At 30.4% G+C, this 27,779-nt stretch overlaps 3 protein-coding genes across 3 annotated transcripts; 2 read left to right on the top strand and 1 right to left on the bottom strand.

Moving 5' to 3' along the window:
* Window positions 1-19: 19 nt before the first annotated feature.
* Window positions 20-27,696, bottom strand: LOC134829653 (multifunctional protein r). The gene is made up of 9 exons (XM_063842851.1): window positions 27,530-27,696; window positions 25,622-26,065; window positions 24,608-25,566; window positions 20,960-23,542; window positions 20,789-20,893; window positions 5,431-5,564; window positions 1,614-3,765; window positions 710-808; window positions 20-649 (listed from the first exon to the last, which is right to left on the bottom strand). The coding sequence occupies exons 2-9, from the start codon at window positions 26,037-26,039 to the stop codon at window positions 446-448; spliced, it is 6,654 nt and encodes a 2,217-aa protein (XP_063698921.1). The 5' UTR covers window positions 26,040-26,065; window positions 27,530-27,696; the 3' UTR covers window positions 20-445.
* On the top strand, window positions 7,011-8,791 carry LOC134830656 (probable cytochrome P450 6d5). The gene has a single exon (XM_063844206.1). It carries the CDS (start codon window positions 7,011-7,013, stop codon window positions 8,589-8,591), a length of 1,581 nt encoding a protein of 526 aa, XP_063700276.1. The 3' UTR covers window positions 8,592-8,791.
* LOC134832366 (uncharacterized) lies at window positions 12,242-18,123 on the top strand. The gene is made up of 4 exons (XM_063846361.1): window positions 12,242-12,603; window positions 13,825-13,962; window positions 14,849-16,718; window positions 17,531-18,123. The coding sequence occupies exons 1-4, from the start codon at window positions 12,242-12,244 to the stop codon at window positions 18,071-18,073; spliced, it is 2,913 nt and encodes a 970-aa protein (XP_063702431.1). The 3' UTR covers window positions 18,074-18,123.
* Window positions 27,697-27,779: the final 83 nt, after the last annotated feature.

Raw genomic sequence — 27,779 nt, 5'->3', positions numbered from 1 at the left:
AATTCTTAACATTGACAAATGGTAAAATTTAAAATTTTCATATTAATTTTGTAAATATTAGTTAATAAAAGGTCTTATACCCAATTATTAAAATAAAAGAAATTGCAATTTCAATTAATTTTTGTATTTATTATCATAAATGTATATTATAATTGGATACAATGAAGTATTGTGGAATAAGGTCCAATTTGCTTACAAACTACTAACAAAGATAAATTTTTTAATAAAATTTTCAAAAATATGTAAATGGAAGAGGCACGGAACCTGATTTTACAGCCAACTGTTTCTATTTTTCATATGGCAACTATGAATTTCTAGGAATTTTTCAAGGTAATTCTATTTTTTATTTTTTTAAAGGAATGATGGGTTAAAACATGCCAATTATCAGTCTATTTATTATTTCTAATGCAAAGTTTAAATGTATCGAAAAAAAAAATGTTTTTTTTTATTGTTGTCCTCTGCCGCAAACGAGAGCAAGTAAAGCCATGCGAACGTACATTCCGTACTCAGCTTGACGGAAATAGGCAGCACGTGGATCCGAGTCGAATTCCGTGCTAATTTCTTGATTTCTGGGAAGCGGATGCATCACAATCATCTTACGCTGGGCACGTGTCATAAGTTTCGGGGTGACCACTATTTTGCCGCATGCCTGAAATTAAAAAGAGAAATTTAGTGAAAAATAATTTTTTAGAGGTAAAAAGAAGCTTACTTCTTGATATTCCTGCTCAGATTTGAAGCGTTCGTGTTGGATGCGAGTCATGTAAAGGACATCTGTTTGTGGGAGAGCTTCGTCAAGGGTTTCATAGACCTTAAATAATAATAAGTTAAAAAATTATTAAATTTTTAAACAAATTTATTTTTAGAATTAGGGCCCATGAAAATTTTAATTATGAAAGAAGGCAAAATAAAAATAAAGTTTATTAATAAATTTTGAAAATTAATTAGAATTCGATCATTTTAAATTAAATTTTGAACATTTCAAGGATAATTTTTTAATGAATTAAAAAAAAAAAATAAAAAAATTTTTTTAAGAAGATAATTAATTAGGTAATGTTTATTAATTAAAGTAAAAAATATAAAATTAAAATTAAATAAATTTAAATTTATTTCAATTTTTTTTTTGTAAAAAAAAAATCACATCTAAAGAAGATTAAAATTTAAAAAAAAAATTTTTTTTTTTATAAATGTAACAGATAAAAAAAAAATTAAATTTCTCAAATTTCTTAAAAATTATTAAAAAAAAAAATAAAATCGAAAAAAAAATAAGAAATCGAAAAATTAAATGAAAAGTTCTAAACAGTAAACAAAAATTTAAACAATTAAAAATAAAATTAAATTAAGATTTAAAATATTACATGAAAAAAATTGAAAAATTAAATTGCAAAAAACGCATGAAAAATAACTGACAAAATAAGACAAAATTTTTAAAAAATATTATTTTAAAAATTATTTTTTTTTAATTTAATTTTTTTTAATGTTAGAAAACTAAAAAAAATGTAAAAACAATTTTTTTAATGAAATTTTTAACTTTTTGAATATTAGTCTATTGGTTTTTAGATTTTTCATATGAAAAAAATTTAAAACAAAATTTAGAAAAGTATTTCAAAACCTACCTTTTGCGTAATTCCTCGTTGCGCGACAAAATCCATAACTTCTTGCGGCATTTCAAGCCCTTTTGGACTGACATAGTTGATATTAACAACATACAACGTGAGCAATCGTGCAAGCGAATGCACAGTCCTGCCATGTTTCAAATCTCCCGCAATTGTAATCGTCAACGTGTTCACAGTACCAATTTCCTCACGAATCGTAAAGACATCCAAGAGTGCCTGCGTCGGATGTTCTCCAACGCCATCACCCGCATTAATCACCGGTCTCTTATGAACACTTTTCGTATGATGCGCTGCCTTCATTACCGCTCCCGGTTGAGGATGTCGCAACACAATGACATCCGCATAGCCCGACATCACCGCAACACTGTCTTCCAGCGTCTCGCCCTTCTTCACGGAACTACTTGTCTCATCCATGTAAATGACACGCCCTCCTAAACGCTGCATTGCCGCTGCAAAACTACAACAGGTGCGGGTACTGACCTCGTAAAACATCGATGCCATCACTTTTCCACGTAAAACTTCATCTAAGGGGCGTCCCTTGACGACTTGCGCTTTGAAAGTTTGTGCCAAGTTGAAAACGTCGTTCAACATGTCTTTCGTGAACATATCCACCGAGAGAATATCTTTGCCTGTTAAGTTACGAGCGGGTGAAATGCCCACCGGAAGTGAGGGTTGACCTTGGGCGCCCGTGGAATCCAGTCTGGGTCGCATCATCATAGCTGGCGAAGTGGGACGTAGCATTTGACGAGGACTAAAATGAACATTACGTTGCTTACCGCTGTCCGAATCGCTCAAAAGTTGCGTAAAAATGTCATTTGTACGAACATCCGTCTCGAGAGGTTCCCGCACGCTGGGTTCTTGAATCCGAAGGCGTGTCAAGTCATCAATCGAGCCATTTAGCTTGCCGGAGAGATATTTCGTCGTCCATTCGCGAACATTTTGCCCGAAACCCGGTTGCACGAGTACTTGTCCCTCGATGTAGGCAACTTCGCCGCGTAAAACGACCCGATGAACGCGACCTTTGACCTTCATGCCGGCAAATGGGGTCCATTGAGCCTTGGAATAAGCCGTTTTTTCGGGAATTGTCCATTCCTCGTTCATATCGACTTCGACATAGGTCGCCACTTGTTCCGGCAAATGGAAAATTCGACGTGGATTGCGATGGAATTTGTCCACGAGCTCATCCAGGGTCATGCGACCTTCGTTGACGGCGTTCAGGAGCAGCGGCAAGATGGTTTCAAGCCCTGGGAAGCCCGGTGGAGGATTTTCGCTGTACTTTTCTGCGGGTGTGTGAGGTGCATGATCCGTGGCAAAGACATCAATGACATCCAAATTGTCCCAAAGTGCCTGTTGGTCATCACTGGAACACAAAACGGGCCTTACCTCACAAGTTCCCTTGCCAATTTTCTCAATATCGTTCGTGCAGAGGAACAAATGATGCGGACAAACTTCACAAGTGACCTTAATTCGACGTTCTTTCGCTTGACGGATGAGTAAAATTTCCTCCTTTCGTGCCACATGGCAAATATGGATCGGGCGATCGAGCAAGGAAGCCAACAAAATGACCGCTCCCATCGTTTGACGTTCCGCGTGCACACATAAAACCCCATTTTTAGGCCAATGCGCGAGATGTTTCTCCCAAATTGTCATGTCAGTGAGTTTCATTGTCGTAAAAGTGTCATTCAAATACATTTTCAGTGCCGCCGCATACGGAGCCAGTGCCGGAATCGAGTCGTAATTCGTACTTGTTGCCCCCACGTACAAAGCATAGTCGCATCTCGCATGAACTTTCGCCAAATCCGTGACCAGTTGAAAACTTTCCATATCAGTTATCGGCGGATTTGTGTTCGGCATGGCGCAAATCATTGTAACGCCGCCTGCCAGAGCTGCCGCCGTGCATGAAGCGTAATCCTCTTTGTGTGTCGCTCCGGGTTCGCGAACATGCACGTGAACGTCGATGAAACCGGGTAGTTTTACGAGGACACGAGACGAGATGCAATCTGTGTGGGTTTTCATGGGGGGCTCGCGACACCCAATTAAGCGCATTGCTTCGATGAGAAGCTTGGCGCATTTTACGTCGGTTACGAGAGGAATGGAATAGTCGACAGCGAGACGACGGGTGCGGTAGCCGTGGGTCATGAAGGAGGAAACTCTGGAAAAAATGTTCATTTTTAGTAAAATTGAAAATTTTTAGCCTACTGAGGCGAAAAAATTTAATTATTTTTCATTTTTGTCACATTAGAAATTTTAATTATGGAGAAAAATATTTGATGAGTAGAAAATAAAAAAAAAATAATTTTTTAAATAAAAATAAAACTTTAATTAAATTAATTAATTAAATTAAATTAAAATTATTTAAAATTTATTTAAAATTAATAAAATCAATTTATTATGAATTAATTCAAAGAACAAATATCTTTGGCTTAAAAAATTTAACAGCCCTGTTAAAAGTTTAAAAAAAATTTAATCAAAAAATTTTTGTAATTGATTGACCAAATTTTTTATTTTTTCTTTTTTTTTTATTTTGTAAGGCCGCTTTTATTTAAGTTTTGACTTACATTTTTTCGAAATTAAAATAATGAAAATAAAAATTTTTTAAATACTTTTTCAATCAAAATGAACGTATTCAAAAACATTTTAGAAGTATAAAAATAAATTTTTGTTTTTAATGTATCTTCATTGATAAAAATCCACATATTAAAGTAAATAATTAATTTAATGAGCAATTCAACTAAATAAATTGAAAAATAATTTAATTTTTGTGCTACTTTTTTTTTAAATAAAAATAAAACTTTAATTAAATTAAAATTATTTAATTCAAAAAACAAATATCTTTGCCTTAAAAAATTTTTAAAAAAATTTAAAAATTAAAAAAAAAATTAATCAAACGGCGATTTTTGGATTTTTAACTTATTTTTTTATATTTTTTTGGATTTTCGGCTTTTGAAATGGGGCATAAATTTAAAAAATATTATTTAATTATAATTAAATTAATTAAATAATAATAATAACGTTTATTTTGTTGAAATGATTTCTTCCACGTCAGAAACTGATAGTCACGTTAAAATGTACCTAAAGATATAACCAGGGGGTTTTCAGCTACTTTACTTATACTTTAATAATGAACAATTTTTTTGTGAGAACTGTTTTCTAGGCTCTTTAAAAAAGAACCTTTGAAATAAATTAAATAAATTTAGATAATTAATATTTAATTTTAAATACGATTAGACGCAAATTATAGAAATTAAAAAAATAAAAATTAAATTAAATTGAAATTAATTACCAAATTTATTTATTTTTAAATTTAAAAATTTATTTTATTTATTTGCCAAAAATTTTTTTTTGAAATTTTAATTCCATTTAATCAAATTTTTAAAAATAATTATTAATAAATTAAATTCTTAACTTTTGTAAATTTTTATATTAAATTTAATTTAATAAATTTTTATTTATTTTTTCTAGTTTATTTTAAATCAAAATTTTATTTTATTTTAACAGCCTACCAAATAAAAAATACAAAAAAAAGTTCCTTTTTGTTTTTTGGGGTTATAAACTTTTTATGTTCTAAACTTTATAACCAAAAGTTTGATTTTAGCTTAAAAAAAATTTTGGTCAAAAAGCCAAAACATTTAACTTATTATTAAACTCAGATTTAATGATTAAATAAATCTAATGATTTATTTTTTTTTAAATTTACACCAAAAAATTTGTAACCTTGAAAATTTCTATAATTTTTATACAAAATTACAGAAAAAGTGACAAATATCGGAAAAATATTAAATTTAATCGCCTCAGAGTAAAAATAAAATATACTAACCGCCTGGCGCCTCCACCTCGCATCGGCAAATTAATAACCAAATCAAACTGTTTGTTAGCGAGAAATTCCGCCAAATGTCGCAGTTCCCCGCCATCATCAGCATTCGCCTCGAAAGTCCACTGAACTGATTCGACCTGCAATCAAAAAAGTTGTAAAATTTATTAATTTATCGATTTCTCACGGGGAAAGTATAAAATTTCAAAGTAAATAGCAACAATGTTCGCTGTAATAATCTGTTAACAATCCATAAAATTTTATGAATGGAAAATTTGTTTGCATGTCTGCTTTCAACAAGTTGCATGATTTTGCTATTTTTCCTCCCTTTGATTGACACAAACAGAATTAACAATTAGAATTTGTTAAACGATGTTATTACTTTGTCAAGTGATGAGAAATGTCTTCATAAACTTCGATTGACGTCACAAAAATATTTAAAGGTGAGAATCTGGCTACTAGTGCAATTCATCGTTGGGATGCATATTTTATAAGGCTCAATTATAGAGTCAAACGAAGTACAGTGCGTTACAAAAAAAAATTTTTTTTGCTTATATGAATTTAAAATAAAGAAAATTCGGGAAAAATTAAAAAAAAAATCTGAAAATTTTTTAATTAAAATTTAATGATTTTAATTAATTTTTAAAAAATTTATGAATAAAAATTAAATTAATTTTTAAAATATTTATAAAAAACAAATAAATTAATTTTTAATTAAAAATAAAATAAAATAATTTAAAATTAATTAATTTAAATTAAAATAGTAAAATTGTTTATTTATTATTTTTTTTATATATTTTATAATTTTTTACACTTCCTTTAATTAATTTGGGATTAATTTTAATTTTCTGGCCAAATTCTATTTTTTTAACATTTGTTATGAATCATAAAAATATTTTTTTCAACCAAGGTCACGTCATCTTATTTTTAAAAAAATATTTTTATGAAATTTTGGTAATTATGGTTTGGTTATGAGTCACTTCAAAAAATATAAAACTGCATTTTTGCTCCTAAAAATTATCAACAATTGTTATAATCCGGATTTTTTGAGTGGAAAAAAACCATTTAAAAATTATAAAAACAACAAGGAGAGTTTGTAAAGAGGTGGTAAGTGGGTGAAAAAGGGGTGGTAACTAATAATTTTGGTTGAAAAATAAAATTAAGAAAAATTTCAGTTTAAAATTTGCATTAAAAGCAAACAGTTGAGTTAAAAATCTTTAAGCCGAAAGTAAAAAATTACTTTTTTGACCTCGAAAATACGATTTTTCATCAAAATTTTTAAATTTTTATCAAGAAAAGTGATCGTTTTAAGAATTTTTAACATATCTCAGAAGTCAAAAGTAAGTTATTTTAAAGAAATTTGTAAAAAAATTAATTTTTTGTAATTTTTTAGCTAAAAATTTCCATTCTCATCGTCATTCATTGCTGTTTCGTGCAAAAAAGTGCCTGTCATTCTCTCAAAACTAGTTACGCGAATAAAAAATCTCGTTTGCATCGCCGTATAATTTTTATGTCAAGCACTTCACCAACTTTAACTCTATTTTTAGTCGTCAGTATTTTTCCTATATCCGAAGAGCGCAGTCAGAATGTTCCAAATCCTCACTTTTTTCTTTTATTTTTTCCTCTTGCTCGCGTTCTCCTTCTACTTTTACACGAAAAAAGTCGCTTTCACCTACTGGACTCGGCGAAATGTGCCTCAACTCGCTCCGACATTCCCGCTTGGCGACTTACATTCGATGATGAAGCAAAAATTGGGTCTCGGCGCATTTTGGGCAAAATTATATCACGAAACAAAATCTCGTCCTTTTATCGGATTTTATGCCTTGACAAAGCCCGCGTTGGTCGTTAACGATGGAAATTTAATGAAAAATATCCTCGCACGGGACGCTGCAATGTTTCCGGATCGCGGTACCTATTCGGACGACAAACGAGATCCCTTGAGCGGCGGCTTGTTTAACCAATCGGGCGAGAAATGGCGACACATGCGAACGAAATTGACCCCTTCCTTCACCTCGGGCAAGCTTAAGGGAATGTTCCAGACCATGCAGGACTGCGGATTGCGCTTAAAATCGTTTATTTTGACGGCAGCGGAGCGCAATGAGACTCTGGAGATGCGGGACTTGATGGCAAGGTTCACAACGGATGTCGTGGCTTCCGTGGCATTCGGGAACCAAATCGACAGCATCAACAATCCACACGAAACGTTTCGTGAAATGGGCAGAAAAACCATCGGATTGACGTTTAAAAACTTGTTTCGTCTCGGATCGTTGCTTTTGGCGCCAAATCTGCTAAAAATCACGCGAATGAAGTCCGTTGACGACGACGTGGAGGAATTTTTCACGCAACTCGTGCAGAAAAATCTCGAATATCGCGAAGGAAATCGCGTTTCTCGAAAAGATTTTCTGCAACTTTTGATCCAATTACGAAATTCGGGCAGCATCAAGCTCAACGACGACTGGGACACGACGGTATCGCAGCAGAAAAACTTATCGTTGAACGAAATGGCGGCACAGGCATTCACTTTTTACGTTGCTGGCTTCGAAACGTCCTCGACCACGATGTCCTTTTGCTTGTACGAACTTGCCAAGAATCGGGCGGCGCTGGAAAAAGTTCAACGTGAAATTGATCGCGTTTTAAACCGCTACGATGCTGAATGGAGTTACGATGCGTTGCAAGAAATGAATTATTTGGAAAATTGTATCGACGAAACTTTGCGGAAATATCCGCCGCTTCCGATTTTACAGAGATCCTGCATTCAAAAGTACAAAATCCCCGATTCGGGAGTCACAATTGAGCCGGGAACGTTGGTTATCCTTCCGATAATTGGAATTCAGCGAGATCCCTTGTACTTTCCGGAACCGATGAAATTTATTCCGGAACGATTTACGGACGTCAAATATGCGGAAGTGCTGAAAAAAGCTTATTATCCGTTTGGAGAAGGACCGAGGGCTTGTATTGGAACGAGAATGGGGAAACTTATGACCAAAATAGGACTTGCGACGATTTTGGCTAAATTTGACATTCAACTGGGATTACAACATGAGGCGGAAGGAGAGCTCGAAATTAGTAGGAATTCAATTCTTTTGGCGCCAGAATATGGAATTTTTCTTAAAGCCAGTGTGCGGGATACCACTTATTTTGTAAGGCGTGCCTCGAAAGCTATTTAAACATTTTTTTTTTAATTAAAGGCTATTTAAAATTAAATTTAAAAATGAAGTGCTAACTTTTGAAAAGAAAAAAAAAATAAAATGGGAAGTGTTTTTTTTATTTTATTTATTTAGGCCGCTCCAAATGAAAATCAAAAATAAAATCCGATGCCCCATTTTAAAAGTCGAAAATCCAAAAAAAAGTTAAAAATTTCATGAAAAATAAACGTTATTAGGTGTACTTTCATAATTTTTCATAATTTTTCAAAATATTTTTAAAAAGTTTTAAATTTTTAATAAATTTTGTTTAAAAAATCGTATTTAACATAAATTTTCTTATTTAATTTTTTTTTACAAAATTACTGAATTTATTTTTCAAATTTTTTTGACAGTTAGGTATTTCTTATGAATTTTTTATCTTTAATTTTTAATATGTACCTAATTAGCAAATCTCAAAAAAGATAATTAAAAAAAATAAATTAAAAATATTTAACACTCAAAAATAGTTAAAAATTTTGTCATTTGGTAAGAAAATAGTATTTCAAAAATTTTGGACTTTTGATTTTCATTTGGAGCAGCCTCTATTTTTTTTTTTCTTTTTTTTTTTGATAAAAATGACTGTTTTAAATTTTCATATTAAAGTAACAAAATTTAAACAAATTTCAGATCAATTTTTTTTTTAATTTTAAAAAAAATTTATTATTTTTTTTGTCAATATTTTTTTATGAATTTGGCTACAAATTTAAAGGTTCAATCATCCCGCTTAAGGATCCAAAATCTCAAAGAATGAAAATTAATAAATTTGCTCAATTTTTCCAAAAAGGTTAATTTATACAGTGTTTTTTACTAAATTATCCAAAGTAAAATTTTAAATTTTAATTTTGAATAATAACAAAAAAAAAATATTTTCTTCATACTTCTAAAATGTTCAAATTAACTTTTAAAAAATTTTTTCCAAAAACTAAAAAAATTTATTTATTTATTATTTTCTTTTTTTTTTTAATTTTAGTCCGTCCAATTTTTTTTTTGAACTTTTTGTCCCATGCCTTATTTCAAAAAGTTAAAAATTTCATCAAAATTGACCGTTTTTTGGTCTTTTTCTTATTTTTTAAGGAAATTCCCAACATTTTTTAAAAAATTTTCAATTTTTAAGAACTTTTGTATTAAAAATTAAAATAAATTTTGTATTTTAAAATGAATTTTCTTCTTAGAAAATTTATTAAAAAAATATTTTTCAAAAAAAAAAAAATTAGAAAAAAAAAATTGAAAATATAACTCTTTATACTTCTATTTTAAAACATTTTTATTTGGCGTTAAAAAGTCTGGAAGGTGAAAAAATTCATAAATTAATTTCAAAAATTTAAACTTTAGTTAAAAATAAGAAAATACCGTGAAATTTTAGAGAGAAAATGGGGTATCAGACTTTAATTTTTCAGTTTCAGGCTAGAACGGTTTAACGCCAGTCAAAAAGAAATTCTGGGAATCTGAAATTAATCTACAATTCAATGATGTTTCATTGAACGATAAGAAGTTACTAACGCTGTAATAAAAAAAAAATCTATCGATATCAATAAAAAATTACAAGAATTTGAACAATAGAATTGAACTATTAAAATATTTTCGACATCAATTCACGTGAGGAAACTTTTTGTGTCCCAAAAATAAATTTTGTAGGTACAAACTTCAACTTTTTCAAATTTCAATTTTTTTATCAATTCTAAGAATTTTTTCTTTTTTTAAACTGCTGATCATGTCGTGATTTTGTTTACTAAAGATGTACAAATGCAACCGAGCGATATGACACAATTTTGAGAAGTGTATTGACAGTCACATTGTATAAATTGATAATCAACCGTAGATTTCCGATGAAAAACTTTTTATCTGGAGATTCTTATCATCGGGAAAATAAATCAAATTCAATGTCTCAAATTTTGATCCATTACTTTTCAAAAAATATCGAAGCGTGTGGGACATCAATCAATATTCTTCAGAAGGGATAAAAAACTTAAAAAAAATTAAATGATTTTAAAATTTGAGTGAAATTTTTATATTTTGCAATTTTTTTTTTAATTTGAAATTGAACTTTTTGTCCAAAACACGACTTTGATGATCTGTAATATTTAACATTGACGTTAAATGTTGGTCATATCTAAAAAAAATAAATTTGAACCTAAAATTGAATAAAAATCTAAAAAAATTCAATATTTGGGAAAAAAATTAAATTTAACAGTGACATAACTAAATTTAATCGAAATTTAAATAAAACACTGATTTTTATTTAAAAAGTACTTCAAAGTAATTTTTCAAAAAACAGTGTTTCTCATTATTTTTTTACATTTAATTCGGATAAAATAGCAAAAGTGGTTGACTTATTGCTAAAAATTTACTTCAAAAATTCATAAATTTTTTTTTTATATAATTTATAAAATTTCGGCCGCTCGAAATTTATTTCGTACTTTTGTCCCAAAAGTTTTTTTTCACAATAGAACAAAAAAAACATTTTTTAATACAAAATGATAAAGTTTAAACAATTTTTGGACAAAAATCAGATTTTTTGTTGTTGTTAATTTATCTACAACGGGATTTGATAATTTAAAATTGATCTCATAGTCAAAAAAAATTTTGAAATTCATAAAAAATAACTGACAAAATATTCAAAAAGGTTTTTTTGCAAAACATTTTTTATACAAAAAATTTAGAAAATTTAAAAAGTTTTAGAAAATATTTGAAATTTTTTTAAAATTTTTTTTTAAATTTTCAAAGATTTTTAAAAATATTTTCGATTTCTAACATTTTTTTTAAAAAACACCAAAAAACGGTAATTTATAACTATTTTTTTTTATTTTGCCCCATTTTTGAAATGGTGCATTGGACAAAATGTTCAAAAAAATTGTGATCATATGACTTGAGTTAAAAAAAAAATAGTTTAAATAATTTAATTTAAGTAAAAAAAAATATTTTCTATGTTAACGTAACTAGTGCAAGCCTCTTAAGATTCTTTAAATTCCATAAAATAAAAAATAGACACACTAGAAAAGGATTATTTTTATCAGTGAAAATTTATCACACATATTAAAAAAAGCAAATAAATAAATATAATTAATTTACAATGTCAGACACATGTGAGCTTTTGTCTATGTTTATAAATAAAACTCTTTTATTTCAATTAAAACGATTTAATTTTACTACAAAATTAAAAGAAATCACCGATTAAAATTTATCAAAAACCTTCGATGTAATGCACTGTAATTTACTTATTGTTTTATTACTTCTAAAAAATTAATTTTTAATCTTGAATTAAGATCAGCGCAAAAAATCACCAATCGCTTCATCCGCAATCCATCAAAAAAAATTCATACGAAAATTCACGATTTAATAAAATCCTTATCACGTTTGTCATCTCCACATTCAAACAAAACCAAACATTCGTTATCGTATCAAGAGCTTCGACATTTTTTTTTTTTTATCTACTTCAATATTACTCGAACAGCAACGCAGAAGGCATTCAGTGAGAATCGGTCAGCGGCGGAATTAACAGCTCTTCAGAAAATACTAGAAAAAATTATCGCAATTGAAAATATTTAAAAAAAAAATGTCTGAGTGATAAGAAATAACAATAAAATAAATAAATGGGAATTATTACAAAGTACTACATCCGATTTCTCGTAAAAATGGGCATCAAGCCTAGCAAACACAGTGAAAGCAATGAAAATAATAATAACAAACATGACTCAACAAAAAGCAAGAAAAAGCGAAAATGGTTCGCGTTTTCCATTAAAAAACAAGAAAATAAAATTTTGCATGAAAAAATCCGTGAATCGCAACGACGTCGCAGTAAACGACGACGAAAATTGGAACCGTGTCAGCCAACGGAAGCGCCAAAAGTGCTCGCACCAAAACCAGGCACCTTCAATTTTCAAGACCTGGAAAAGCATTTAATTGAACGAATAAAATTGCAATTGCAACGCGACTGTCAAGCATTCATGCTGAATCAACAGCTGTTATCAATGCAGTTTTACGGAAATTATCAAAGGTGAGTGACGTGGTTTAGGGCTCTCGAGAGTTTATTTCTTCACAAAAGTGCCGTAATGAGATTACCGAGCTATTAATAGTTTTCTCGGTAGACGCATGCCAGTCATTTTCGAGTGTTGCTTAATTTTTTATTAAAAAAAAATATTTTAAAAAATTTAATTGACAAAAAATTTAAATAAAAAAAAAATTAAAACGTATTTTTTTTTTTGCTAAAAATAATGTAAAAAAAATATTTCATTGAAAAAAAAAACTTATTGTTCTGAGAAAGATAAAAATCAGCAACAGAAAACAAGCAATAGTCCTTATCATCAAGCGAAATATCACCGTTTTTTGTGTAAGGTCCGATACCTGTCATGTTTTTATCGGTGCCAAAAAAAATCACCAGAATAGGCAATTAAAAAGATTAAAAAATGACCTGTTAATTGGCAATTTTTATTACTATTCGATTAAATAAAATTTTTAAAATCATATGACAGATAATTTTTGGATAGTTTTTTTGAATAAAGGGTTTAATTCAATTAAAAATAAAATAAATTATTATTAAAATCTTTTTAAATCACGTGCTTGATTTTTTACATCAAAATTTCAAATAAAAAAAAAATATACCAAAAATGCTGGAAAAAATCAAAAAATATAAATTTTGAAATATTTTGAAGAAAATGGCACAAATTAATAATTTTTTCCATTTATTTATTTTATTTCTTAGTTTTTTATCAATTTTAAATTTTTATTTATTTTTATTAATTATTTAATTACTTTTTTTATCTATTTTTTCGGTTTAAAAACGGTTTAAAAAAAATAAATAAATAAATCAGATAAAACTTAAATTTGATAAAAAATACTCAATTTTTATTGATTCTAATTAAACTATCAAAAAAATAAAATTATTGTTTAACTATGAAAATTTAAATCAAAAATATTTTGATTAAAAAAACAAATTTATTTTTAGTAAAATAAAAAAATGCCGTAAAATTACTAAAAAAAATATTGCTAATTTTTTTTTTCAAATAATTTATAAATTTTTTTCGTAGAGTAATCAATATGGTAATAAAATATTTCACAATTTTACAATAAATCGATTTAAAATAAAATAGGTTATAAAAAAATAAATAAATATTTTCACAATAAAACTGTATTAGGTATAAAAAAAATTAATTTCATTTTTGCTAAAAAAAAATATCCAGATTTTTAAAAATTATTATTTATTTTATTATTTTTTTAGAGAACGTGACGATGCCTTTGAAGAAGCACTGAAAAAAGAAGAAGAAACATCGATAAAAATGGCAAAACATTCAAAATCCGTGCTGATAATGGACTCAATCCAAATTGCAGCAGACAAAAAAGTGAAATACCAAGCAAGGTACGTCATTTAAAGTGTTTTGAAATACTTTTAAACGTAACCGACAATTTGTGTCACTAAAAAGGGCTCCGAAATAAGGGCAAACACGAATTTAACATGAAAAAATGTTATCTTTGAAACATTGACACGAATCAAATTCCTGGACATTAGTCATGATATCTTACTTTTCATTAATTGACAATTGAAGTAATAAAAGTTGTATCTTGTCTCATGATCAAGGTCGGTCTCGTTTGTGATGTACAATTTAGCGATGATTGCGGAATTTCTGGTTTCAATAAAAATTCTTCAAATTTAATAATTTTTTTAATTAAAACAAAAGTTTTAACCCGTTAATTTTTTTAAAGTTTTTTTTTCGTTTTTAACATAAAAATAATTTTTAAAAAATTAGTAAAAAATATCAAATGTTTAAAATTTTACGAAAATTTAATATTTTAAAATATAATTTAATAAAAATTTATAAAATTTCGTAAAATTAAAATTAAAAAAAAAATAAAATTTACAAAGTTTTTACCTTAAAATTAATTTAATAAAATATTTAATTAATTTTATTTAATTTTTTTTTTAATTCTAATTTTTTCTAAAATTTAAAAAAATTAAAAAAAATTTGAAAATTAATAGAAACGATTAATTTTTTCAAATTTTTTAATTGAAAAAAAAATAAAGAAAAATAATAAAAAAATTAAATTAAAAAAAAGCTATAAAAATAAAAATTAAAAATATTTTTTCTAAATTAATATTTTAATTTAATTAATTTTTTATAAACTTATTTTTAAAAAATATTAAAAGTAATTTAGCCAAAAAAATTAAAAAAAATAAAATTGGAAAAATAATTTTAAAATAAATAAAAAAAATACCAAAAAAAATAATTTTTATTTTTTTCCCTCAGTTTTGGTCCCATCAAAGGACAACTTTTGACATTGGACACTCAAAGTATCTACATCGTGTGCAACAACATCGACGTGACACGTGCCGATGAGACCGATACTCTTTACGGCACGCTGCCAGACCCATCGTCATACAAGATGATCATGGAAGACCACATGGACCAAGTTCGCTTCCGCCATCGCCAAATCTCGTATCGAGGTTATGTGAAGTTGCGCAGCGTGGATTTCTACGACAAAGTTGTGCGCGAAGAGAGAAGTAGTGATCTCGGGGGTAGTTTAAGCAACGAACAAGTCACGATGACACCACCAACTGTCGCCGTGGATGACGTCGATGGTCCCGTGACAAAATTACATGAAGACGAATGTGACGAGCGATTCGAATGTGAGTCGATTTATCACACAGTCGATGCGAAAAACGTGAAAAATATCCAAGAAACGGACGGAAAACCACTTTGTATCGTCAATGGATTGCCTTTTTCGGCTTCGAGTAGTGCAGAAACGTCACGTGGCAGCAGCGAATATGATTATTCGTACATTACAAACATCAGTGCTCATAAGCCAATTTCCTCTTTTGTCACAAATTTGGATGAAAAATTGAGTACAACTGTGTTGCCGTCGAGTTGCATCACTGCTGTCGTCATTGACGAGGAGCCAAGCGAAGGTTACGAGTCAAATAACGAAAATTCGTGCGGCGATGAGGTCGATGGAGCTTCCGTGAAGGACGAAGACGAAGAACCCGTGTACCAACTCGAGACTCGCCCGTATTTCAGTTCAAGGGGATTCCTCGAGTACTTTGTAAAAATCTTCAAATCACAAATTGGACCGGAACTGGGATACGAAAAATCCGTTCTCGATCAAGCCACGTTCCGTGGAGCGACAATTTACCTCCCTTGCGGCACGAGATCGTATGAAATCACGCCCGCCATTCCGTGTCCGTGGCCTAATGAAGCTCACGAATGGGACAAACGCATCCGCGAAGCGATCGAGGATCCACGCACCAAAAAAAGCTACCAATGGCCGACGCAAATCATGATAAATCGCGTCATCGAAATGGGCTGCCACGTAATTCCGGTGGGTTTTGCACCGAAACACGGCAAAAATTCGGATCGCGAGATCGAGTGGAAGGTAATTTTCCCGCTGGCTGAACGGTATCTCGAACAAAACTTCAACGCAGCTCAGGCGAAAATTTACATGATCCTCAAGACGATTTTCCGGGCATTTGTCGACCCCTACTTCGAAAATGGCAAAAATATGTTCACGAAAGAGCATTTGAAGAGTTTCATGTTTTGGCAGTGCGAGGAAAATCCGATGGCGTGGACCGAGGATTTCTTAGGCGAAAAGCTGTTGAAAGTTTTGGCTTCGTTATTGCATCGGATTCAGACGAAATTGCTTCCGGACTATTTTCTGCCAAAGAGAAATTTGTTCCAAAATATTCCCGAGAAGAATTTGATTCAGATTCAAACGCGGCTTTCGTGGATTTGCGAGAGACCGATGAATTATTTGCTGATCGCGTTGCGCGACTTGAAATTTGTGAAGCAATTTTATCCGAAACTCAGAGCGATGAAGATCTATAACGTTCTGGTCATCAGAGAGCCACTTAAAGAGCTGAATCCCGTGTTTAATGAGCCAGCTTTTAACACCCCAGAAGAGGCAAGTGAGATAAAAAGTGCAGAAGTGGGTCAGAAACCAGCATCGAGGAGACCTAGTGAAGCTGTGGGAAGCATGGCAGACATTGAGGCACGCACTCAAGCCTTGAATCGGATGAAACCCTCGAAAAATGCGGTGAGACGACCACGGACGTCACCAAATGTGATCCAGAGGAAAAAGGCAGAATGTCCCCAGCCGGTGCCACAAGAGCCAATCGATTTAAAGGTAAGGATTTAAATTTTTTAACCAAAAATATAATCAAAATTTTTATAAAAATTTAATAAAAAAAATCTTTTTTAAATTTTTTAGTTAAAATGATTAGTTTCAACCAATTTTGTAAAAAAAATAATTATTCACTGATATTAACTTTCAAAATTTCTGCATAAAATCTTAAGAATTTTTGTTTAAAAAAAAATATTCATTCAAACCTTCCAATGTAAACTTTGGAAAACATATTTTTATTTATTTTTTTTTTTTTTTATTTTAAATTTAAAAAAAATATTTTTAATTTTTTTTTTTGCTTTTTTTTAGTTTAATATATTTTGTCTCAATTTTTTGATTCTTTTTTTTTTCTAATGAATATTATTTTTTTTTCTAAAGAAAATAAGTTGAAACAATTTTTAATAAAAAAAATTTTAAAAAATTATAAAATTTGGTAAAAAAAAATTTGATTTTGAAAATTTGAAGAAAAATTCTTAAAAATTATTAAAATTAAAAAATTATTTTTGCTTTTTTATTGTCTTGAAATTTTATATAAAAAAAAGTTTAAATTAAATAAATTTAATTAAATATTTTTCACTTACCAAAATTATTATTATTTTAATTTTTATAATTTTTGAAAAAATATTTAATTTAATTTATATTTTTTAACATAAATTAATTAAATAATTTTGAAAGAAAATTAAATAATTTTTAAATTAATTTTATTTTAAATCTAATATTTTTTATTAAAAATTTTCTTAAGTTTTCATATAAATTTAAAATCAAATATTTTTAACTTAATTAATTTTTATTTATTTTTTTTTATTTTTTTAAAGGTAAATCTCTGTCGTCGTTTAGAACCTGCCCGTCTCCGACTTCTTTTCGACGTGTACATTCCTCACTTCATCGAACTATCGCAATACGCCCTCCAAGTGGAAAGTGCCACTCACGTTGCTCAAATGGCAATTCGACAAGCGGAACGTCTCTCTCACATCTTGTACGAACAAGACGACAAAGGCCAGAAATATTTGGACCAAATCAAGCAAGTGAAGCAATTCATCAGTCTTCAAGTGAAGCGAATCAAGCTGGAAGGTCCCAGCAAGCCACGTCGCGCAAGTCTAACGGGAAATCGTCCTCGAGGTCTTTTTTCACGCGGTTCTAGCTTGATCGAAGACCCTTACGTGAACTTGTCAAAAGTCATGAACGAAACGACGATCAAAGAGGAGCCGCCGAGCAATGACGAGACAAAAAACAATAAAAGCGGAAAATTAACGATCGCCGCACAAGTCCACGTAGAAAAAAACATAACTGCCGAAGAAATCGTCCAAAACGCATATCGACGTCACGGAATGACGCAACCGAAAGTCGTGAGAACGTGAAAAAGGGACGAAAATTAGACATGAACCGTAATAGTATTATTTTAGGATAATTGTGGAATTTGTGATACTTTAGCGTTTAAGGTTGAAAAAAATAAATTTTTAATAATTTAATTGTCACGTTTGATTTCACACTTCCCAAAAATTTCGATAAGACAAAAAAAAACCACCAAATGTCTAGCAATTCTTAGAAAACGAACAATGGTATCGATTTTCGTGGTAATATGACATTGTCTTATCTTTTCGCACAATTTTCGGCAATACTAAGAAGGGATTAATTGATCCGCTATCTTCCGAATTTATTCAAAATAATTTAGATTTAAGGGATTTTTAAATTAATATGAAAATTAGCTGATAAGAAAATCCCCAAAAATAATAAAGAACGTCGAAGATTAAATTAATTAAGGTAATATTGTCAATAAAGATAATTTTCGATAAGAATTATTGCGAAAAAAACAGATCGGTACCAAGTTCATTGTGATTAATCGATGAGGTAGGCAGACGTTTTATGGAGATTGATATGATGTAATAATAATTTTATGATGTTTAGGTTCAATGTAATTTGTTTGATCGTCTATAGTTTTTGTGATTTTATGAGAAAATTTGTCAATTTATGAAAAGTTATTGATTTTTCACCACAAAAAAGAAAAATTATTTTATCAAAATTTAAATTTCAGTAAATTTTTGTTTTTTTGGTATCAAAATATTTTCTATTTCTCTGGTTCTACATTAGAGTTCAAGTTTCTTTAATTTTTTGAAACCTTTATTCATAATTTTGTTGTTTTGAACGTTTTAGGCCGCTCCAATTTTTTTTTTTTTTGAACTTTTTGTCCCATTTCAAAAGCCGAAATCCAATGGGGCAAAAATGACCGTTTTTTGGTGTATTTTAATAATTTTTCAAGAAAATTTTTTAATTTTGATAAACTTTTGTACTAAAAATGTTATTTTTACGAAAATTTTCTTCTGTAATTTTTTTTTTCTAAAATCACGAAATTTATTTTTTAAAGTTTTTCAAAATTTATTTTTAAAATTACTTTTTTTTGAAGTTTTAAACGAACATTATTAAACTTTTTTAAACTTTATTTAAAAATAATGTATTAATTTTTTTAACATTTTTTTTTTTTTTAATTTCTTCAAGGGAGATTTTAGGATTAATAAAAATCGCTCTGAAATCAATTTCAAATTAGAAATTCTCAATGTAAATTCATTAAACATAACGAAATATTTTTAAACAATTCATTTTTATTTGACATTTAAAAAAATAGTTTCAAAATTTTTTTTGGAAAAAAATAATTTTTGAATTTTTCGAAATAAATTTGAAAAGTAATTTGTATGTTTAGAATTTTATTGGAGAATATTTTAGTTAAATTTTTTTATTAAAAAAAAAATAACTCAATATTTTTTTTCGAAAAAAAATTCAGTAATAAATAAATTTAGTTTCAGTAAATTTTTAAGAGAAAAATGATCCATCTAAAATTTCATAAATTTACTTGAACTTTCACTTTATGACCAAAATTTTTCCGTAAAAAATTTTTTTTTGAAATTTATAAAATTTTTTTTTGAACATTTTTTTGTACTTTTTGAATTTCCGGAAAAGCGAAATGATGTCTAGTAAAATTAAAATTTTTAAGATATTTTAAACTTAACATTTTAAATCATTTTTAAAATTTGATTTAAAAAATTTTTGATCACGTGACCAAATTTTTTGCCATTCTGTTTAACTCAATATTTTGTGCCAAATTTTATTAAAAAAAAAATAATTAAAAACAAAATTTCGAAAAATTATTTTTTTTCAATTTGGAGCGGGCTTGCGTTGATTTTAATATTTAAAAAATTTATTAACCTTATCTATATTTTTTGTTTTTGATTTTTTTTAAAAATTCATAATAAATATATTTAGAATATTCATAAAAAAATGCGACATAAAGTAAATTTAAAATAAATTACAAAAAATTTTTTCTAATAATATAAAAAAATTTTTTAAAGAAAACAAAGATCTTACATGCTAAAATTTTATTTGGAACGACATAATTCAATACTTTTTGTAAATTTTGATTTGAAAAAATATTTTAATTTAATATTTTTCTTATTTTATTATTTTCTATTTTTTAAATTTTTTCCTAAATATTGCAAAATATAATTTAGTAGGTATTTAAGGAAAAAGTACTATTTTTTATTTTATTTTTTTAAATATATCATCGGAAGTATTCTGAACTAAATGTTATTCATTTTTCAATTAAAAAATCTAAATTTGATAACAAAAAAATATTGATAGCTTATCATAAAAGTTTCAATTTTTAATGAAAATAGTATTTCAAAACATTTTTTGCACTCTCCATCAAAAAATTAATACCTATTTTGAAATAAATATTCTGATATTTTCTTTAAAAAATTAATTATAAAAATAAAAAAATTAAAAACAAATCGAAAAATTCAACCATCATTTAACAAGAGATGTCAAAATTTTTGCCTAAATCTGTTCACAAAATAAAAATTAAAATCAAAATATTTCAATATTTCAAATTTTCACTAAAAATCCGCGAACTTTGGTCCATTTTCTCAGAAAAAAAAGGAAATACCACTTATCACAGAACTATGACACACCTTCTTACAAAATTTCGCATGAATCCTTATCACTGATTAGTGATTAGACACATCGCTATGTTCTTATCAATTACAGATTAAAGGGTTTAAGGTATGTAATAATAATCTACTTACGTCAACTCCATGTTCGGCATAGAAGTCACCGGTACCCAATGACGCATACAATTTATAACCGAGCTTTTGAAGTGTCCTAATCGATGACAACATTTCCATTTTGTGCTAAAATTAGAAAAAAAAATAATTTTATTTTTAATTTTCATTCAAAAAAAAAAATTTTTTTTGTACCTTGAAGCTTCCAATACTCAACAAAATCGCTTTTTTCGGAATTTGGAACCCTGTCGACATCATCGCCTTCAAATAAGCTTCCCATCGATTTTCACCAAAGCATGCAACTTCTCCCGTGGATGCCATTTCCACACCCAACATGACATCCGCTCCCGCCAATCGACTAAAACTGAATTGCGGGACTTTAACGCCAATTTTGCCGCATCCCCGAAGCACGTCAACAGGTTCAACTTCAAGTCCGACAATAACTCGCGTCGCAATTGCCACAAAATCGTGATCTAAGGTCTTGGAAACGAACGGAAATGATCGAGAAACGCGAACGTTGCATTCGATAACTTTTAATTCGTTGTCTTTCGCGATGAGTTGCATGTTGAAAGGTCCCGTGACATCCAACAAAGCAGCAATATCCCGTGCAATGCCCTTAATTTTCTCCAAAGTCTCCGGATTGATGTCTTGTGGCGGCGTCACTAACGTTGCATCTCCCGAATGAACTCCGGCATTTTCCACGTGCTCCGAAACTGCCATGCATAAAATAACTCCGTCAGCTGCGACCGCATCAACGTCAATTTCCTTCGCTTCCATGATGAATTTCGAAATGACGACGGGATGTTCCTTGCTGACAGCGGAAGCGGCATTCAAATAAGTCTCGAGGTCCTGATTCGAGTAAGCGACGTTCATTGCAGCTCCCGACAAGACATATGAAGGTCTAACGAGACACGGATACCCAACTTCCTCGCAAAATTCGATGGCACTTTGAAGATTTGTGAGTTCCTTCCAGCGGGGCTGCAAAATTCCCTTGCGATCGAGCATCCGCGAGAACTTGAAACGATTTTCGGCGGAATCAATTTGATCGGGGGACGTTCCCAAAATGCGCGCTTGTTGTCGATGCAAGTCCATAGCGATATTATTGGCAGCCTGACCACCCATAGACAAAATTATGCCATCCGGGTTCTCAACATTGTAAATATCCATGACAGTTTCGAAGGAAATTTCCTCAAAATACAGACGATCGCACATGTCGTAGTCCGTGGACACCGTTTCCGGATTGTAATTCACCATAATTGTCTTTTTGCCGAGATTTCGCAGCTCTCGGAGACATCCGACGGCACACCAATCAAATTCCACGGAACTTCCGATGCGATAAACGCCGGATCCGATGACCATCGTGTGTTCTCCGGGGAAATCCAGGTCGTGGGAACTCGCATTGTACGTCATATACAAATAATTTGTGGATGCGGGCCATTCTCCAGCTACAGTATCGATTTGTTTGACAAACGGAAGAACGCCGTTCTCTTCCCGAGTGTTCCGGACCGCTAATTCTGTGGATTTTATGCAATTTGCGATCTGTTTATCGGAAAAACCGATGCATTTCGCTTGTCTCAAGACCTCAATCGGTAAATTATTGCCCAATTTTTTCATTTTTGTATCAAAATCAATAATATTTTTCATTTTTTGCAGGAACCAACGGTCGATTTTGGTCAAGTCATATAAGCGATCGACACTGTAGCCCGCTTGTAAGGCAGCGGCAAGGACAAACATGCGTTTATCCGTTGGTTCTTTCAAGACATCGTCATTTACGGGATACAAATCGGGATCGAAGCCGTTTACGTTGCCATCTACCATTCGCAGGGCTTTTTGGAATGCTTCCTCGAACTTTCTGCCGATCGACATGACTTCGCCGACACTTTTCATGCTACTTCCGATATTTTTGCTGACTCGTGTGAACTTTGACAAGTCCCAACGCGGCATTTTTACGACACAGTAATCCAACGAGGGCTCGAAACAGGCTGTGGTGACGCCAGTTACGCTGTTTTTGATGTCGGGAAGGGCGATGCCGAGTCCTAATTTGGCAGCCACGTACGCTAATGGGTATCCGGTGGCTTTACTGGCGAGTGCGGAGCTACGTGAGAGCCTTGCATTGACTTCAATGATGTAATATTCCTCGGAAAATGGATTTACGGCGTATTGAATGTTGCATTCGCCCACAATTCCAAAGTGACGAATGACTTTTATCGCTGTGGTTCGTAACATATTGTATTCCCGGTTCGATAACGTTTGAGATGGAGCGATTACAATACTTTCTCCCGTGTGAATTCCGAGCGGATCGACATTTTCCATGTTGCAAACGGTGATGCAGTTATCGTAGGCATCTCGAACGACCTCATATTCGAGTTCTTTCCATCCTTTCAGCGATTTATCGATGATAAGTTGCGATGAATGGCCTAAAGCATGTTGCGCCAATTCCTTCAACTCTTCCTTGTTGTTTGCAAAGCCAGAGCCGAGACCGCCCAATGCGAAGGCAGCTCGTGCCATTACGGGATAACCAATTTTTTCGGCAGCTTCGAGAGCTTCTTTGACGGAATAGACGGCAGCTGATGGCGCAACTTTTTCACCAATTTCACTAACGCGATCCGCGAATATTTTGCGATCTTCAGTCTCGATGATGGACTGAATTGGCGTTCCGAGAATTTGGCAGCCGTATTTTTTGAAAACGCCGGCTTTTTCGCACTCGATGCCGCAGTTGAGAGCGGTTTGACCGCCGAAACTTAATAAAACGCCTTGGGGACGCTCGTTTTTGATGACCTGAAAAAGGTAAATTTAATTAAAAGGTTGAAAGTTTAATTTTTTTTTAAAGCAGATGAAAATGCGTTCAATAGTTTTGTTTGACATTAGAATTAAAAAAATTAAGTTAAAAAATTAAAATATTCCCAAATTATTATTTTTTAAGCAATTTAAGTTTTATTTTTACTTTCAAAAATAATTTTTTTATTTGAATATCGAAATCAATTGATACGATTTTTATCTTGAAAAAAAATTCCTTAAAAAAATTATTTTTTTTTTAAATTAATTTTTTTTATTTTTAGCTTAAAATTTACGCTTGAAATTTTTTAAACTTTTGTCAAAAATAATTTTTTTAAAAATTTCATCGAATTTGACCGTTTTTTGAAATTTTTTCAACTGATTTTACAATTTTTTATATTTTCAATTTTTAAGAAAAAAAATGAAATTTCCTTAAAAAAAATTATTTTTTTTTTTGACAGTTTTTGAAATTTTTTTGTTTAAAAATTTAAAAAAGAAAATTTAAAGATTTTTTGTGATTTAAAAAAATTAAAAATTGATTTTAAAAAAATTATCTAATTTTAATTTATGTATGAAATTTTTTTTTTTTTTAATTTTAAAAAAAACTTTTGAAAAAAGTTTATTCATTTAATTTTAAATTATTTTTTAGCAATTTTTTGTGATTTAAATTTCTACCTAAATTTTTAATTTTATCAATAATTAATTAAAAAAAAAAAAAATAAATAGGGACCTAAATAAAAAAAATTCTAAAGAAATTTTTTTTTTATTTTAAGATTTTTTTTTTTGACAAAATTCGACCATAAAAAATAAAATAATTTTTGTATAATTTTTTTTTAATTTAAATTCTTAAAAAAATTTAAAAATAATTTATTTTTTTTTTAATTAAAATAAAAACTTAGAATCATTAAAATTCTCCTAAAATTTTTTACTTAATTTTTTTTAATTTCAAAATGAAATTTTTAACAAAAAAAAAATCTCGTGAATTTTCATTTAAATTTCTACTATTTTTTTCAATTTTAGGCAAAACTATTGATAAAATCTATTTTGAAAAAAAATCTCAAAACTCACCTGTTCAACGTAATTTTTCGTAAGTGGCAAGAAATAAACTTTATCCGCCAATCCCTTCGATGTTTGAACTGTCGCAATATTCGGATTAATCAACACAACTTGAATCTTCTCTTCTCTTAACGCTTTAATTGCTTGCGATCCCGAATAATCAAATTCTCCCGCTTGTCCAATCGACAATCCGCCAGAGCCTAAAATCAGCACTTTCTTCGGACGATCAATTTTAAACACAGGTTCATACGTCAAAGCCTTTGTAATTTCATCGCGAACGACAACTTTATTGCCCGCCTTCCACTCTTTCACGGCATTCAAGAAAACTTCGAACAAAATTTCCGTGTCTTCGGGTCCCGCACAGTGCTCCGGATGGAATTGAACACTAAAATACGGCAAACTTTTATGAACAATTCCCTCGTTCGTCTGATCATTCGCATTTGTGAAGAGAATATTCCATTCTTGCGGCAACGTGGCGGCATCCACAGCAAATCCGTGATTTTGGGTCGTCATAAAGCATCGTCCGGTGTCGTGATGGATGCAGGGAAGGTTATGACCACGATTTCCGTACTTCATGTGGTACGTCGAGCACCCGATTGCCGTCGACATGAGTTGATGTCCCAAGCAGATGCCGAAAATGGGCTTCACGACACTGCCTCGCAGCACTTTTTGGATGTTGGCGACTGTTTGACGACACATTTGTGGATCGCCGGGACCGTTACTCAAGAACAAACCGTCATATTCCTTGGTATCGAGCGGATAATTCCACGGAACGAGGTCGACACGAGCCCCACGTTTCAAGAAACACCGAATTTGGTTCATTTTGAGACCGCAATCGACGGCAACGATACGCGGGGAGCCCTCCGGATTGTAAGTTTGGGGCTTCAGGATGGAAACTTCCGCTACCAAGTTGCGAACATTTTGATCCTCGAACTCGTAATGGTCCTTTGGGGGTCCATGAACGATGCGACCTGGTACGAAATTACTTTTAACTCTTGAAAAAATTAATTTTTTATCGATTTTTACCTAAAACTGTTCCTTGCTCGCGAATTTTCTTCGTCAAAGCACGCGTATCAACGTTCGTCATGCCCGGAATGTTGTACTTAATCATCCATTCCGACAATGTTTGCGTCATTTTCCAATGTGACGGCTCATTGCACACCTCGCCGACGATTAAGCCAGCAATGTAAATGCGTTTCATCGACTCAAACCACTTCGTGAGGCCATTTTCGTCGACTTCTTGGTCATCGGGCACGCCGTAATTGCCGATTAATGGAAAAGTAAGTACCAAAATCTGGCCTTGGTACGAGGGATCCGTCATTGATTCCGGATAGCCGACCATTCCGGTTTGGAAGACAACTTCTCCTTCGGCTTCGATGCGAGCGCCAAACGATTCGCCGCAAATGCGCGTCCCATCCTTCAACAAAAGGCACGTTTCCGACATTTTACTTGAATTTTAATGAAACGAAACTGTGGAAAAAAGAGAAAATTGGTTAAGTCATGCTTTTGAATCTATAGATGAGAAAATTTCTTTCAGTTTTGAGTGTGAAAATGACTTTTTAACGATTTTATTGAAAAAAATTGGACTATAAAATCCCTCTAAAAAATCGAAAAATGTAATTTTTTTTCTAATTTTCATGTTTTTTTGATCTTGTTTAATGTTTTCAATACAAATTTGTAATTTTTTTCTAAAATCGAAAAATTTTTTTGTCTCTCAAAAGTAAAATAATTAAAAATTTTTCTCAAAAAATATTTTTTTAATGATTTTTGAACATGTTTTCTAAAGTATTTTAAAAGTTTCACAAATTTTTTCACCCAAAAATTAATTTTAATTTTTATTTTGTTGATTTTATGAAATTCTTTAAAATTTTGTTGAATTAAATTATAAGACACATATCCTTAGAAAAATGCTGAAAATTGAAAAATGGGGAAAAATTTTCTTCTTTTTTATAATTTGCAGCTGATTTAAAAAAATTTCCACATATTTCACAAAATAATAAAAAAAAATAAATTTTAATTAGGTATTTTAGGAAAAATTCTTAAAAATTAAAAAAAATGTCCAAAAATTATCGAAAAATATTAACATAACTTTTTCACACTAAATATTTCTAAAATTTGCCTTAATGAAAATTTTTCCGATGAAAATGGAAAAAAAATATTTTTCTTGAGCTTTAAATTAACTTCTTAAAATTAAATTTTCAATTTTTGAAACTAAAATAATTTTTTAAAAATTAAAATTAATTATTTTTTACATTTTTAAATAATTTCTCAAAGAAAAATTGTGAAAAATTGTTTTTTTAAAAAAATATCCCTTCGAATTTTCCAAAAAATTTCCATCACTGGACCCATTCTGTGCCAAAATATTTCTAGACGGTAGCCAGACGACGGTTTTATAGGTCAGTGACCCACTTTTCGGGATTATCACAGCCATACAGTGTCGAGTGTAGCTGGTAGCGCAACCAAAACCTGATTGGCCCAAAATTCACGAATCGTAGCGAGGTGTGAGAATGTGTGAGTTGTAAACAAACCGGCCAAAAACAGGTGGATTGATAAGGAAAAACTCGTTGACCCGAGAAATTTCCGCAATTTCATTACATAATCGAATCTTTTGACTTAATTAAAAGTTTTTGACGTCAACGATTCGTAAGAAATTCAATAAAAATTAAATTACGAGAAATTTTGTTCTAAGGAGATAATAACGAAATGACCTTGAACCATAACGCGTTGTAGTAAAAAATGTAAATAAACGCACAATTTTTATGTTTTCACCGATTTTCTTCTAATTTTCTCTTGAATCACGACTTTTTCAGCAATTTTTTGCCAGTTGAATCAATTAAAATCGCGATTTATTGTGAAAAATCTGTAATTCACACTTTACAGCCGAAGAAATTTTACTTTTACACAATGGCGTTGTAACTTCAAGTCAACGCTTACTTTGATTTTCGGTCCTTTTTCGCGGTGACTTTGATGATTTTTGTCAATCTTCACTAACTACCGTTGCAACGTGCACTATTTCACACTTTTATCGCGGTTTTTCGCGAGAATTTTATCAGTTATCGGGTGAAAACTCGTAAAAAAGCAGAGAGCACATGTGCCACAAGTGGAATGTGAATGAATGAGAACCGGTTTACATGTGTTTCAAATAAATAAACAACCATGTACGTGCCGTACCGCTGCACGGACG

Source organism: Culicoides brevitarsis, chromosome 2 (assembly GCF_036172545.1).
Source record: "Culicoides brevitarsis isolate CSIRO-B50_1 chromosome 2, AGI_CSIRO_Cbre_v1, whole genome shotgun sequence".
Taxonomy (NCBI): domain Eukaryota; kingdom Metazoa; phylum Arthropoda; class Insecta; order Diptera; family Ceratopogonidae; genus Culicoides; species Culicoides brevitarsis.
This window is presented reverse-complemented; position numbering and strand designations above follow the sequence as displayed.